This window comes from Taudactylus pleione, unplaced genomic scaffold, assembly GCF_031769625.1.
Source record: "Taudactylus pleione unplaced genomic scaffold, aTauple2 ptg000587l, whole genome shotgun sequence".
Classification (NCBI taxonomy): Eukaryota; Metazoa; Chordata; class Amphibia; order Anura; family Myobatrachidae; genus Taudactylus; species Taudactylus pleione.
This window is the reverse complement of record NW_028284989.1, coordinates 2,624,046-2,640,175: the sequence shown is the minus strand read 5'-3', so window position 1 is coordinate 2,640,175 and position 16,130 is coordinate 2,624,046. Positions and strand designations below refer to the sequence as shown.

General features: G+C 42.3%; 1 protein-coding gene across 1 annotated transcript; it reads right to left on the bottom strand.

The window, feature by feature from the left end:
- Window positions 1-13,521: 13,521 nt before the first annotated feature.
- Window positions 13,522-14,349, bottom strand: LOC148481260 (olfactory receptor 5P68-like). Its single transcript, XM_088453720.1, has one exon. It carries the CDS (start codon window positions 14,347-14,349, stop codon window positions 13,522-13,524), a length of 828 nt encoding a protein of 275 aa, XP_088309846.1.
- Window positions 14,350-16,130: the final 1,781 nt, after the last annotated feature.

Below are 16,130 nucleotides of genomic sequence, written 5' to 3'. Positions count from 1 at the left end.
CCCAGACAGACACTACATGACTTTAGAAACTATTAGTGAGCTCTGTATGAAAATGGGGTCTCTGTATTACAAACTGAGTGTGCATTTTAGGATGCACACTTGCGGCACTGTCGGCACATCAGCAGTGCTGTGGTGGGTGGTTGGGATTTCTGTAGCATGCCCAGTGGAGCCGCTCCATACACCATGTAGTGCCTTGCTAATCGAGCTATGCTGTGGCGTATTTAGTATCATAGTACAGTACTGTGCATGCCCAGTGGAGCGGATCTGGAATGACACAATGCATCAGCACTACACTCATACACTGCTTGCTGTTTACAACAGGTGTGACTGTGGGCTAAAGGTTTGGTGATCGGCTTGCAAGAGTGGGCGTCACGGGTTTAAGACCTGGTAAGGGACATTTTTTTTTAATTCTTCACTACAGGACTTGGTCACACACAGTGCATCCCAGACTTAGACACTATAGTGATTTCATGTCTTTAGAAACTAGTAGTGGACTCTGTTTAAAAGTGAAGTCTCTGTATTACAAACTGACTGTGCATATTAATCTGCACACTTGTGGCACTGCCAGCACGTCGGCGCTATGGTGGCTGCCAGGTCTGGGGATTGCACATGGGATCTCTGGCACATGCCCAGTGGAGCCACTCCATGCCCCATGTAGCGCCCTGCTAGTCGCACTTTTTGTGGCGCATGCCCAGTTGAGCCAGTCGGAAGTCACACACAGTGCATCAGGTCCCTTCCCCCAAAGGAAGCAAGAGCCTTTCATTACCATAATAAAGGACACTTTGTTAGCCATTTAAGCAGTCAGCTCAAGATTTGCCCTTGTGTCCTGAAAAGGCGAGGATTGGTAACCATTGCCAATGACACCATCCTCCATGTGCTAGGACAGCTAATGTGCCACTATGAATGTGTCGGTCACTGCGGCACTGCAGAATATGCAATGGCATGTTTTAGTAATTTGTAGTGTTGTCTTAACAGTGGTGCATAAATTCATCACTGAACTAGAAGTAGGCACTGTCCCAGACTTACAGTAGATACTGTAGTGAATGCATGTCTTAGAACCTACAGTAGTAGTGGGGTCTGTTTAAAGTGGGGTCTCTGTATTACACACTGACTGTGCATTTTAAGACGCACACTTGTGTCAATGTCAGCACTGTCGGCGCTGTCCCAGACAGACACTACATGACTTTAGAAACTATTAGTGAGCTCTGTATGAAAATGGGGTCTCTGTATTACAAACTGAGTGTGCATTTTAGGATGCACACTTGCGGCACTGTCGGCACATCGGCAGTGCTGTGGTGGGTGGTTGGGATTTCTGTAGCATGCCCAGTGGAGCCGCTCCATACACCATGTAGCGCCTTGCTAGTTGAGCTATGCTGTGGCGTATTTAGTCTCGTAGTACAGTACTGCTCATGCCCAGTGGAGCTGATCTGGAATGACACAATGCATCAGCACTACACTCATACACTGCTTGCTGTTTACAACAGGTGTGACTGTGGGCTAAAGGTTTGGTGATTGGCTTGCAAGAGTGGGCGTCACGGGTTTGAGACCTGGTAAGGGACATTTTTTTTTAAATCTTCACTACAGGACTTGGTCACACAAAGTGCATCCCAGACTTAGAGCCCACTACTAGATTCTAAAGACATGAAATCACTACAGTGTCTGTTTAAAAATGGGGTCTCTGTATTACAAACTGACTGCATTTTAAAGTGCACACTTTTTTAAAGCGCACTCATGAGTGTGTCATGCATCGTGCATCTTATAGTGGGTAAGATGGCTCCCAGGAGTAGGCGATTCACCCCAGATGAGCTTCTAAAGTGGAGAGACAGACCTCTCTCCAATAATCAGGAAAAAAAGCTTGCATACAGGAGGGCAAGCCATGAAATAATGGCCAAATTTGGCCGCCAGCACACTGTCCAGGCCCTGCAGTGTCACTGGTCAGACTTTGTATGCAGAGATGCGCCATGCCTAAACAGGATCAGAAGGCGCCTCCTGCACAGTAACTTCAGTATTGCTGTACAATTACAGTAATTACAGTATACAGTACAGTAACAAATACAATGCACTACTGTGACATACACTGTACTGTAGGGTGTTGGATAACTGACAATGACTGACAGTCATCACCTCACACTCACATGACCGACAGACATTTGATTGACAGGGTCATTAGATCGACATGGACTAATGGGTGACATACTATTATTCGACATGGGGCTTGTTTGTCATGGTCACAGTTACAGTAATTAGTCTGACATTATGGGCGGAATTCAAATGATTTTGCGGCCCGCCTCTCCCGTCTAAAGTGACAGGAGATCGTGGGCCGCTATTCAATTGTGCCAGCGTTTCACGCTGATCGCACCCAAAGTGGTCGGGGTTAGCCGCGTAAAACGGCTGACCCCGACCAAAGTGCTGGGCGCGATCACGAAAAGTGATGTTTGGGCGCCCAAACATGTCACTTTTCGCACATTTCAGCTCTCATCCACCAGGGGCTGCGAGCTGAAATGTAGCGCTTGGCAGCTGATCGCGCCCGACAGGAGCAAGAATAGAATAGCTCCGTCGGGTGCAATAGGGGATGAAAAGAATTGAATTCTGCCCTATGATGTCTCGCATAGGTTAAGGGTTTGCCTTCCCTCTAAACTACAGTACAGTATTGCACTGTCCAGATAGTCTTAAAAATTATAAACACCATGGTGTGTCTAAAGTATGCTAAGGGCAGCAATTCTGGCAGCAGGGTGCCAATCCTGGCACCCTGCAAGCCAAAAGCACAGCTCGTGGGGTGGTGACATTGCCACCCACAGAGCCTCTATGTGAGGTGGCACCACTTGGGCATACAGTACAGTACCTTCTGTAATTATACTGTATAATTTTTACCATACTGTACCATCTTGGGCCCAATGCCAGCTTCACAGACTAGTTTTTGTACTACTGTATACTGTATTTGTTTGTGTTGGTATTCAGGTAGAGACTTTTCATACAGTAGGATTTTTGATGTAGTCTAATTGTTTACAATCAAACTTTACTGTACATTACAGTGTTTTGTTTTCCCACAGGACGAGAAAGGCACCAGCTCCATGAGGCCGTAGTTGCCCTAAGCCGCCCTACCAGGCCTCGTAAGTACTGTACAGTACTGTACATTGTCTTCTACTGTCCAGTATCTCTCTTTTTTTTCTCTTTTCATAATGTCTTTCTCCCTGCTGTACTTCAAAAAGCTCATACTGTACACACTAGACAATATGCTCTATGAGTGATATCATGTAGTGTTTATCATGCATATACACTGGACGTTCTGAAACTATGTGAACGATAACGATGTTGTTATCATCAATATCGTACAACTAAAAAGTCTACCGTGTACTGTGTGCAGCAAAAGAACCATCTCCAACCTTTTCTGCTTACACACGAATTCTTACTGTACAGTACTTGTGTTTTTTTCCAGTACAGTGCAGTACTGTACATGTACAGTATGTTTCGGTCACCTTGTCTTACACTGCCAATAAGTGTAATACAGTAGTACACTAGGGCTCCATTTACAGTATTGAAATTTTTTTAATTCTTCTGTATCAAAATTACATTATGGTTTTTTTTCACAGATCGCCACCACCGCCGCCCTTCCAGGCCATGTAAGTACTGTACACTACTGTACCTTGTCTTCTACAGTATCTCTCTTGTTTTTTCCTTTTCACAGTGTTTCTCTCTCACTCCTGTACTCCAAAGACCCATCTCCAACCTCTGCTCCTTACACACTAATTGTTTCTGTTATGGTCTGAAGAGAGGAAGAGGCGGTGCTGCTGGCCAGGATGTGCCAGGGGCAGTAGAAAGAAGCTGAGGACTGGAGACAACTGCGGGGGTGGAAAGCAAAAGAGCTAAAGAAGTTCCACCCCACAGCCTCTTCCACCATAACAGGTAGGCCCTCTGGGAGACCTACTGTACAATAACCCCTACCTAGACCATCAGGTGTAGGGCACTAGGCCCATGGGGGTAAAGTTAGTACTCTGGTTATTAATCCGTGGTTACTTTTGTATGCTCTATCTGTCCTTGAATTTTTTTTGTGTGTCGCCGTGCAGAGTAGATTGATGTACTGTAGCCCTGTTAACAACTGTTGCATTTGCAGATTGTGTTACACCACACACATACTGTAGTTTGTTAGGTCGGTGGATTAGTGTGACACACTGTTAGAGCAGGAAAGGGCCCTGCACTGTGTATTCTCTCTCCTACAGGGACCTGTGAGTGGGATCGAGCAGGATGAAGAACAAGAGTATCTCCAGAGAGAACCTGTGTGTCTATCTGTCTTTTACTGTCTGTTCATCTCGGCCTATCCTCCTTTCTTCAGGGTGTACAGTGGACCTTGCACTCTGGTGCGAGGTTGAGTCTTCACCTGGTGTGCGAGCACCTACAGTATAGGTGAAACTGAGGCCAAAAGTGCCAGTAATGATTCTCACTTAAAACCCAAATCTTTTTGTGTTGTCCTCGGTCCAGTAGGGCGTATCGGTCGGCATTGAGGAAAGACGGTTCTCACATCATCTCCTTCCTCCTAGGTAGTTGTATCCATGTCCAGCTTGGAATTCCAGGACTGTCTGAGCAACATACGGGCTGAAGGTGAGAGGGTGCGATGCAATCTACGGAAGTACACCTGCCGGGCAGCAGGCACCGCACCTCTCTTAGAAATGCATGCTAATGTCACAGTGTAATACAATTGTTGAGTAAAGACTTACTGAAAAAAAACTGCAGTAATGTATATACTGTAGTAGATTCATACTGTATACTGTTAAACTATAACAGTGAATATATTTTTTGTACACTAGTGTGTTTGACCTACAGTACTTACAATAATCATTTTTGTTTACTTTTTCTAGTTGGCATCATGCAGTGACCAATGGCAAATCCATTTTGTTTTCATCTTATCTAAAAGCATGTATTAAAAAGCTGTGATTAGCTGCATGCAGTATATTATGTTATGCTAAGTAAAATAATTGTTATTAATTTTTAAAATTGGTGTTTTTGTGTAATTATTTCAGTCTTTACGTGTGTCTGCGACCCAACACGTGCATCTGTCATTGCAAGGTACAGTTGGGGTTGTTGTGAATAACGTAGTGAGTTCGACACAGTAACCCAACTGTAGTGAACAGGAATTAATCTTACTGTAAATCAGTAAGTGACATACAGTACAGTAAGAACTATCATGCACGATCTACCATTTTTATATTAGATCGTACGCAATAGCAGAAGATGCTTGCAGCATGGATCAAGGAGATCCATGCTCCAAGTATCGGTGAAAAAAACAGATCACAGATGCATGCACGAATCCGTGCATTCCGTGTTGCAAGCAGCTACAGTATGATAACAAAGCCAATAAGACACAGATGCATAATCCAGAGAGCCCACTACTAGTTTCTAAAGTCATGAAATCACTATAGTATCTAATTCTGGGATGCACTGTGTGTGACTCCAGACCGGCTCTACTGGGCATGCGCAGTACTATGAGACTCTAAACGCCGTAGTGCAACTCACAGGGCACTACATGGGTACTGTATTGGAATGCCGTACACCGCTTTCTTGAGCACACAGTGCATCAGCAGTACAGTGGCATAAAGTAGCATAGAAATGCCAGGTGGTATGAAGTTGTGGACAATGTATTGAGTTCAGTTGGCTTTGATAAAAATACTGAACTTCAATTGCTCGGTCTACAGTATATGCAATACTGGGAGTGCATCTTTTTGGTCAACTCAGATACTGTACCTGTATAAATGACACAAATCAGACACCACCAACTCCTGTAGTGAAGATTTATTTAAAAAAACAAAAATGTCCCTTTCCAGGTCTCAAACCCGTGATGCCCACTCTTGCAAGCCGATCACCAAACCTATAACCCACAGTTGCACCAATTGTATACAGCACACAGTGCATCAGTGTAGTGCTGATTGCACTGTGTCACTCCAGATCAGCTCCACTAGGCATGCGCAATACTATGATACTCAATACGCCACAGCATAGCATGACTAACAGGGTGCTACATGGTTTATGGAACAGCTCCACTGGGCATGCACTGGAGATCCCATGTGCAAGGCCCGGAGCTGTCAGCCACCACAGCACAGATGTTATGAGAGTGCCACAAGTGTGCGCTTTAAAATGCACAGTCAGTTTTTAATACAGAGACCCCACTTTTAAACAGAGCCCACTACTAGTTTCTAAAGACATGGAATCACTATAGTGTATAAGTCTGGGATGCACTGTGTGTGACTCCCAACCCACTGGGCATGCACAGTACTACAGTATGAGCCTCCATAAGCCACAGCATAGCCCGACTAGCAGGGCACTACATGGCGTATGGAGCAGCTGAACTGGGCATGTGCCGGAGATCCCTGCCACCACAGTGCTGCCGACATGCTGACAGTGCCACAAATGTGCTTCTTAAAATGCACAGTCAGTTTGTAATCCAGGGACCCTCTTTCACTCAGACCCCACTACCAGTTTCTAATACATGCACTCACTACAGTATCTAAGTGTGAGACAGAGCTGACAGTGCCGACATTAACGCAAGTCTGCATCTTAAAACAGACAGTCAGTGTGTAATACAGAGACCCCATTTTTCTATAGAGCCCACTACTAGTTTCTAAAGTCATGAAATCACTATAGTATCTAAGTCTGGGATGCACTGTGTGTGACTCCAGACCGGCTCTACAGGGCATGCGCAGTACTATGAGACTCTAAACGCCATAGCGCGACTCACAGGGCGCTACGTGGGTACTGTACTGGAGCTCCATACACCACTTTCTTGAGCACACAGTGAAATAGTTATATAAATAAGTACAGGACTCACACACTTAATGATTTAAAACTTTATTAGACATGATTCCATGAGGAAAATGCTGTACTATAGTGTACCAAATCACTGCTTCTGTCAGCCAATCATCAGGCGGTGATACAGAACATGTATTGGAAATCAGACGCATGCCCTGTGTAGTTTAGGAAAAGCGACACCTGGTGGACAAAAAGTTGTATTACACATTATGACTGTTTTCCAGTATTACGCTACGTTCTGTTACGAAACATTCTGTGTGGCACAACTCAAGGCGTAGTGTGTGGTGCGAGATGCATGGTGCGCTACATGGTGTATGGAGCAACAAACTAGCTGGGCTCATCTGTATTTTGAGATGCATCACAATTATAGTAGTGTTCCTTATAGTATAATGAGAATTTAACAGTCCCTTTGCTTTGGTGACACTCCCATGTAATATCACACTTATAACAGTATAATACAAGGACACAGGATGTATTCATCAGGAAGCAGAGGGGCAAATAATGGACAATGGAAAAATGAATCATTACTTGGGGTGGGTATGAAATCCCGTCAGAATACAGCCAGCCAGAATCCTGACACCCATAGGAAGTGATGTTAAGTATTTTCCCACCTCCTACCCTAACCCTCCCTCCCCGGGGCCTAATCCTAATCTCCCCCCTAGTGCATAAGTCTAACCTCCCACTCCCCATACCCTAAGCCTAAGACCCCCCCCCAGTGCCTAAACCTATCTTCCCCCCAGTGACTAAATATGCCCCCCCAGCACCCTAATCCTAACCCTCCCCCTATTGCCTAACCCTAACCCTGCTACCTAACCCTAACCTCCCCCTAACACCCTGATACTTACCTTCAGGATCCCGAAGGTTGGGATGCTAGTGCTGGGATCCCAACCTGTCGGAATCTTGGCGCTGGTATTTAGACCGTCCGCATCCCGCACACCAGGATGCCGACTACATTCCCTGTAAAACATGGTATATGTTAACATGAGAATATTTCCATTAGGTCAATATAGTTACAACCCAGTTATGCCCCATCAGTCATAAGTGGAGATGAGTTTGGTTTGTACATTATACTACTTTGATCATCCATAGTTGTGTACAATTGGTTCTGGAGCTTGCACAGAGGGAAAACACACAAGATACACTTTGTAACTCTGCATCAGCCCCACTGTGTCCAGCAACTGAAATGAGATGGTACAGTGGGCCTGATTCAGATTTGGGAATTGAGAGAGATCTCTCTCTCAACTGGTCATCTTGGTGAAACCATGCTGCAGGTGGGGCAGATTTAAAATGTGCAGAGAGATTTAGATTTGAGAGGAGTGTGTCCAAACTGACATCTAATTTGTAGAGTAATAATAAAGATGTGCAGTATTTGTTGGCTTCGTGCAAAAGCAGCCAGCATTTACCCTATATGTAAAATTTTTATGTCTTTACACCCCTTGCATTGCAATATGGTTTGTTCAGGTTCACAGTTGAGAGAGATATCTCTCTGTACTCCCAACTCTGAATCAGGCCCAGTATACACATAGGCCAGTATCCAATTAGCTGCGAAAAATGTTCGAACACAAAAGAATATTATTTTTCAACGATTTTCAGGCCTTTTTTAGTGGTATCCAATTAAAACCCATTTTTATGTCTGAAAATTTTTGTTTTTTCTTTCGAAAACACATAGGATCCGCGAGTAGTCATGGACCTATGTATTTACACTGCCGATATTGGGAGAAAATAGTTTCTTATCACGAATTTGGTTTTGTCTGCCTAAACAAGGCTAAACAAAATCCCTGATAAGTGCTGGCATCGTGGCTAATTGGATAGCCCCGGGTGAGGTAATTAGCCGTGGTAATTTACACCGCAGCTAATTGGATACGGCTTAAATCTTCTAAACAACACGACCCTTGGTATATAAAACTCCTTAGTATGGTAATTTCCCGGGATCTTCAAAAATTGTCAATCATTTTATGTTGGACAATGTTGGAAGTAGTTCATAAACTAATCTAAGGTGCAACCATCACTAACTGCCATCCGCATTCTCCACTTATTCACAATATAAAACCAAATATTCTAGGCACCAGATAAAGTACTTATGGAATTTTAGATCCCACCACCCAGGTGTCATTCCGCTTCAGTTTCTGTGGCATACATTAGATAATCTTACTCAGTGGTAGGTATAGCACATATTTTCTATTATTAGTTTCCATCAGCAGTTTGGGTCCAGAAAAAACATCTCCAGCTTTGAATACCTGGGTTCCATCTCTCTGCTGGCTCCTGTGAGATGTGAGCCAGCTTACATTTATCTAGTGCGGAAGATATGCCCCGTTATTTTTAATATATGTTTTATTAAAGTGTTTCTCATTTTTTGCATATTCTACACTAAGAGAAGTTTCTTTATTTTAGATGTATGAGTCCATGAAGAATCCATTCCATTAGATGGATGTGAAAGAAACCTTTACTGTATGTGCCTGCATTAGCTGTTTATATGTAAGCTACAGTGTGGGCATTATTTATCAATCCATATTAGGGGTGTATATGCATTCTATGATGAAAACAACCTTGATGTGAATATCACACACCTCACTTGAGTAAGCACTAATGTGAGCATTCCGGCATTTCTTTCACACAAGATGTTTTTGTGGTGTCACCTGGATATATGTATGATCGTGTGGCGATTATCTGCTGGGTCATTCACAACCTTCATCTATTTTAGCTGTGTGAGATCTGCACTAACTTCCTTTTCCACACATGGTGTATTCTAAAAATTAAGCATTATTTTGTAATATTGTTTCATTTTATTTGTTGTTGCATATATTCCCCATTGAGGATCATCGTCTCTGTGAGAAAGGATATCTTTACACATTGGAAGGGACTTTGGACATATTCACTAAATTGTTGATTGTTGGAACAGGAATGGCGCAAGAACACAGTTTCACATTGTTTACTGATTATTATGGTTATCCTTTATTCATATGGGACCACAAGTGTTCTGCAGAAGCTTACAAAGTAAGGTAGGTAGGTCGTGTAGCGGGTTACTCAGCTTCCCCTGAGTGGATGACATTCAGTGATCTAGGGGCACCAAAATTAAATTGTATCCGGCCCCCAACCTAAAAATATTGAGGCCTCTTTGGTAATACGCTATTAACAAAGTGATTCCTTTAATTATTGAAAACATTAAAGGACATAAAGATAATTTAGTAACACTTTCTCATTTACTAGCCATACTGTGAGAATGCAATTTATTAATATTTTTAAAATGTTGTTAAAATGTTCTTAGTGCTACCATCCTAACACAACAAGGCTTCCTATACAAGTGTGACATGTCAGAAATTTAATATTTAAATATTCAGGGGTGTGGATCATGGAGGCCAAGGAGTAAACAGATTTCATAATTAAGAGTTATATTATTTGTATAACATGCTGGTTATATTATTTTTATAACATGCTATACATATATGCACTAAACACATGTTCTATTCAAATATAATAATTATATTGCATTGCTAAAGTTATAAACATGCATATTATATATTCTCCATGTTGTCATGCAAAAATAGGGGATATATTTATTATTTATTTATTAGCAGTTTCTTATACAGTATAGCGCGGCATATTTTGTTGCGCTTTACAATTGTAAACATTAATAGAACAAAACTTTGTAATAACAGACAGATATATAGGTAGGAAGGCCCTGCTCGCTAGCTTACAGTATATAGGGAAATAGGCATTGATACACAAGGATAGGTGCTATATATTGCATTTTGGTCCAGCCATAATGCACAGTTTCTTGATGGGCTGCATGATCCATTCACTCCGGAATGTCAGGCAAATGTCATGAGGATGTGAGAGAAAGATGATGTGTGAGGTTGTGTGTGGACTGTGAAAGGTGATGTAATTACATATGGAGGCTATGAAGGTTATGTGGGTGGTTCTGGGATCTGATAAGCTTGCCTGAAGAGGTGAGTTTTCAGGGATCGCTTGAAGGATTGGAGACTAGAGGAAAGTCGTATTGTGTGTGGTAAGGCATTCCATACAGTCGGTGCAGCCCAAAGAAAGTACTGTAACCGTGAGTGGGAGCAAGAAATGCATGGGGATGAGAGACAAAGATCTTGTGGTGAGCGGAGAGGTCGGGTAGGGAGATATTTTGAGATGAGTGAAGAGATGTATGTTGGTGTGGTTTGGTTAATAGCCTTATGTGTAAGTAAGAGTATTTTGTATTAAATACGATAGAAAACCGGCAACCAATGGAGGGACTGACAGAGCGGGGCAGCAGACGATGAACGTTTGGCAAGGAAGATAAGCCTTGCAGCTGCATTCATAATTGATTGTAATGGCGATAGCCTGTTTTTGGGAAGAATAGTAAGGAGGCTATTGCAATAGTCAATGCGGGAAATAATAAGTGCATGGATTAGAGTTTTCGCAGTGTCTTGTGTGAGATATGGTCGAATTTTGGATATGTTTTTTAGATTTATGTAACATGATTTTGAGACAAATTGAATGTGGAGAACAAAGGACAGTTCAGAGTCAAGGCTGACACCAAGGCAGCGAGCTTGTTGGACAGGGTGGATTGTCGAGTTATCAACAGTAATAGAGAGATCAGGTTGGTAACTGTTATTGGCTGGTGGAAATATAATTAATTCTGTTTTAGAAATATTAAGTTTCAGGTGGTGAGATGATATCCAAGATGTAGTTATGAGACCGGTGACCGCGATGCCACCGGTCTCAATACCGACAGGGGAATCCCGACAAGGGACTTAAAATAGGCATCGAAATACTGATGCCTATCGTAATCCCGAGCCGGAACGCCAAAGGATGCCAAGTCAAACAAGGTAAGTCTGGGATGCCCTTAGCATTAGCCGTGGTGGGAGGAGGGTTAGGTTTAGGGAGCGAAGCGGGGTTAGGATTAGGTTTTGTGAGGGGAAGTTAGGGTTAGGCACACCTTCTGGGGGAGGGTTAGGGTTAGGCACCACTGGGGGGTTAGGGTTAAGCACCTTGGGCATAGAGTTAGGTTTAGGCATGAAGGGGGAGACTTAGGTTTAGGCACTAAAGGGGAGGGTTAGGGGGCAGGGTGGGTAGGGTTAGGGTTAGGCTACAATAAGGGAGGGTTAGGGTTAGGGAGAGAAGGGGGGAGGGTAAGTATACTTACCTGACCCCTGTCGGGATACCAACCATCGGATGCCGCTGTCTGTATTTTGAAAGGAAGCATCCCGACAGCTGACATTACATACCCATTCCCAAAAATAGGCCTACATTTATAGTTTGTGAAATGTAAACAGGTGTATTAGTGCAAAATTGTGATTATAATTTTGAAAGAACATGGATCTTGAAATATATTAGTTACAGTATATATATGTTGCACCTATATATAAAAATACTATTCTTGGAGTTGCTGTTGAACAGGGCATATTCATCTTTCCATCCTGATTACATAGATTACATATTAAACACAGTATTCACGTTTAAAAGCACACATAGTAAAGCCCATTTGATCTCAAATTTGTAGGTTTACAAATATATATATATATATATATATATATATATATATATATATACAGCACCAAAGAAATGTACAGGGGAAGATTATGTGGCTGCTTTTTCTAGAACTGAAACAAATTAGATTTTTCACATCATCACCCAAATGACTAAAGTTGGCCTTTGAGTAAGACCTTTTAAGAATATTTAAAACCTTTAGCTCTTTATACCCCTTTCAGACAGAAAACCAAATTACCAGGTAAAACATTTCTAACCAGTAAAATGTTGATCAGCACAGGTCCTTTTTCTGTCTGAATGGGTCAACCCAGGTCAAAATTCCCGGGACTTTGACCCAGGAATTAACCAGAAGATATACCCATATTTATCAGCAAATTACCGGATAGAAATGTTTGACCCAGTAATTTGCTCTCCTGTCTGAACCGGGGTTCAGGCATAGACCGGCAAAGTGACCCGGCATGCAAATGCCGGGTAAAACCCGGGTTTTTTACATTTATCTGTCTGAAAGTGGTAGAGACTTTTTTATTGACATTTTTTTACTCAGTATTTGAATAAAAATTCTAGATGGCATTTAAGTGAAAGATATTTACAATTCCATTGCAGACTGCACTTATTGAAAATGAAGTGGAAAACAATAAATAAATAGTTACACAAAGTTTTCAAATAAATGTTCATTTTAATTGTTTTTATAAATAGCAGTTTAGAAAAAGGGAAACATTTTCAAGTATAAAACATCCTTAAGAAAGTCTATAAGGTGAAACGCGTTGAATAGAACACTATACACAAACTATGTATTTTTTAGACACTGGATTAAATGGGAACATAAAAACAAAAAACTTAAACCAAATGCATCCCACCTGAATTTTAGATATCCACATTTGAAACAGCACAAGACACGAGATACCCAGAAAAATAAATTTTGAAGAAAGAGTGACAGAGGGAACGTTTTTAAAGGTAAGAGTTACACTCATTTGTTTCTATTTATGTCTGGAAAAAAGGGAACTTATTACCAGCAAACGCTTTATGACCTCTGTCCTTGATGGGCTGTAACACAATATATTTATATTTTCAGTCATCACTCATTGCACTTTATGTATTGTATTTTAGTGATTGAGAAAACAGTATCACCCACACTACAGAGAGTGCAGACTTATCATATATTAAAATGTATCTATATATTGGACTCTTTATCAGGCCCTAATGAGGTGAACCAACCGCGGATCTTGTTAGTTATTGTTGATCTTCTCAGTCCTTTAATTTGTGAAACATGGTCTTAAAAAGAGTTTCCTTAACATCCTTGTTTCTTAAAGTATAAATGAAAGGGTTTAACATAGGAACAATGACCGTGTACATAAGAGCAAGGAACTTGTCATACTGACTGCCCTTTGGGTTTATGTAGACAGTGATGACTGTACTATAGAATAGACAGGAAACTGTTATATGGGAAGAGCAAGTAGAGAATGCTTTGTTCTTACCTTCCACGCTCTTAATTTTGGTGATTGTAATAATGATGTGGGTGTAGAATCCTATGATAAGGAGGAAAGGAGTAAGGCCTGCAGAAAAAGCTGCCACACTTGTCACTATGTTACTGATAAAGGGATTAGAACAAGCCAGTTTCTGTACTGAGGCCAAATCACAGAGAAAATGGTTTATTTCATTGGGTCCACAGAATATTAAGTCAGCTGTGACGATTGTGTTACCTAAAGCAATGATAAAACTGATGACAGAAGCTGTAACCACTAATAGAATAACAAACAAATTGTTCATGATTGATGAATACCTTAAAGGATGATTAATTGCCAAATCTCTGTCAAAAGCCATAACCGCCAGCAAGTAACATTCTGTTATCCCAAGTGTATTGAAGGTGTGCAACTGTACAAAGCATCCAATAAAAGAGATCTTCTTGCTACTCACGATCAAATTAACTAGAAGTCTGGGGATAGTAACAGACACAAATGACATTTCTAAAGCTGCAAATATAGAAATAAAATAATACATTGGACAATGAAGTGAGGGACCAGCCTTAACAAGAACAATGACTGCAAGGTTTCCAGCGATACCAGTAATATACATCAGTAGTATAACAATTAAAAGTAAAATTTGGTACTGGTGGAGATCAGAAAATCCCACCAGAATAAATTCTTTAACCATTGTTTTGTTTAATTCTTCCATCGTTCATGACTTGAAAATCTAATAAAATAATATGAAAAATAATTGTTTGCAAGTGCAGTTAAATACGTGGATCATTCTATGAATAACTGTATAAAAGATAGTGTATTATAACTTTCTAAATATTCTAGTTCTTCCAGCATTGCATGGTCTGCTTCTTACTTACCAATTACAGTACCTTTAGCAAAATAACTAATTTTAGGAAGAACATAATTTTTCATAATTGCATATATGGCTTATTATCAGATCACACCTATTTATCCAAGTGTGTATTAATTACATTCATACACTACTATTTCAGCGACATCATCTTTTATAATAGGGGTAGTTAACCCTTAGCACTTGTGCCCCAAGGTAGCACTCAATGATGTTTTGGGTGAGGTCAGTCCCTCTTCTTCTATCTACAGTATGTTATTCCCCTCCACTTTCACCTATTTTTCTCAAAGAGGATACTATTTTGGTGCACTATACTCTCGCTAATCCAAAGAACCAGATTACTGGCCTGCATGCCCAATGAAGCCTGGGCCTCTGGGCCTGATTCAGACCCGCTCGCGAGCGCTGAGCACTCACAAGTGGGTCGATGTTGGCCCAGTGTGCATACACACGATGGAGCCGGCTCCGTCGTGCACATGCGCGAGACATGGATAGCGATGGGCAAACCGTCGCTCCAGGTCTCGCACCAAAGGGGGCGTGCTGTCGATGTTGAGTGACAGCACGCCCCCTTTGGTGGGCGTGCCGGGGCGTGGCTGCCCAGACGGAGGCATGATGTCAGTTGGAGTGCTTTTGGCTCTGTTTGAGCCAAAAGCACTCCAGAGCTTGCGGCAACGAGAGCCTAACACAAGGGTCTCATCGCAGGCCCGATGGTCACGATGGTCAAGACCATCGCAACCATTTGCCTGGCCACTCGCTATAGCTGTGGGTGGACACCCACAGCTATACGAGCGGCCAGGAGGCCGCTGTAAAAATCAAGAAGGCCAGCCCTGATTCTGGGCGAGCGCTCTGTCAGAGCGTCCGGCTCTGAATCAGGGACTCTCTGCCTGATTCAGAGCCGCTCATAAGCGGCTGCTCGTTCGTTCTGAGCGATGTTCGCACATCTGCGCATGCGTATGGGTTTTAGCACGCATGCGCGAACCAGTCAGTGCGGTCAGAAATCACGTGCTCGCAATATAGCGAATGCCTGCTAATTTGAGTGACAGAATGAGGCGTTTGTGGGTGGTAACAGGGGAAGGTGCTTGAAAACGGGGAGTGGAGATCCGAACGCAGGCGTGCCAAACGGTCAAAACGGGCGTTTAATGGGAGTGCATAATTAACAAAGCAGCGTCATCGACCACGTCAGTTGGGTGTCTTTTAGCCAGAACTGCTCGCATGATTGCGGTAGGAAAAACCAACCACAAGAATAGCGAGCAGTTCATTCGCCTTTCGATGTACTCGGTTAATCTAATAAATAGCGGAGATGACGTATGATGCGGGCAGCCAGGGGGCGTTTTTTACAAAGAAAAGTCCACATGTTTTGTTCGCTCGTTCAGACATAGAGGCGTCAACAGACTGCAAAGAGTGAATGGTCAATTTAAATAGCCAGCCCCTTTTTCTGGACGAGCGAGCGCAAATAGCGTCCGGCTCTGAATGAGGTCCTCTGTTCGGTGAACCACAGTTCAAAGTACTGAAGCATGTCTTTGTCTCCAGAC

What these genes read in the sequence shown, in the direction of transcription:
- LOC148481260 (XM_088453720.1), bottom strand. Translation starts at nt 14,349, where the DNA reads ATGTATATTACTGGTATCGCTGGAAACCTTGCAGTCATTGTTCTTGTT.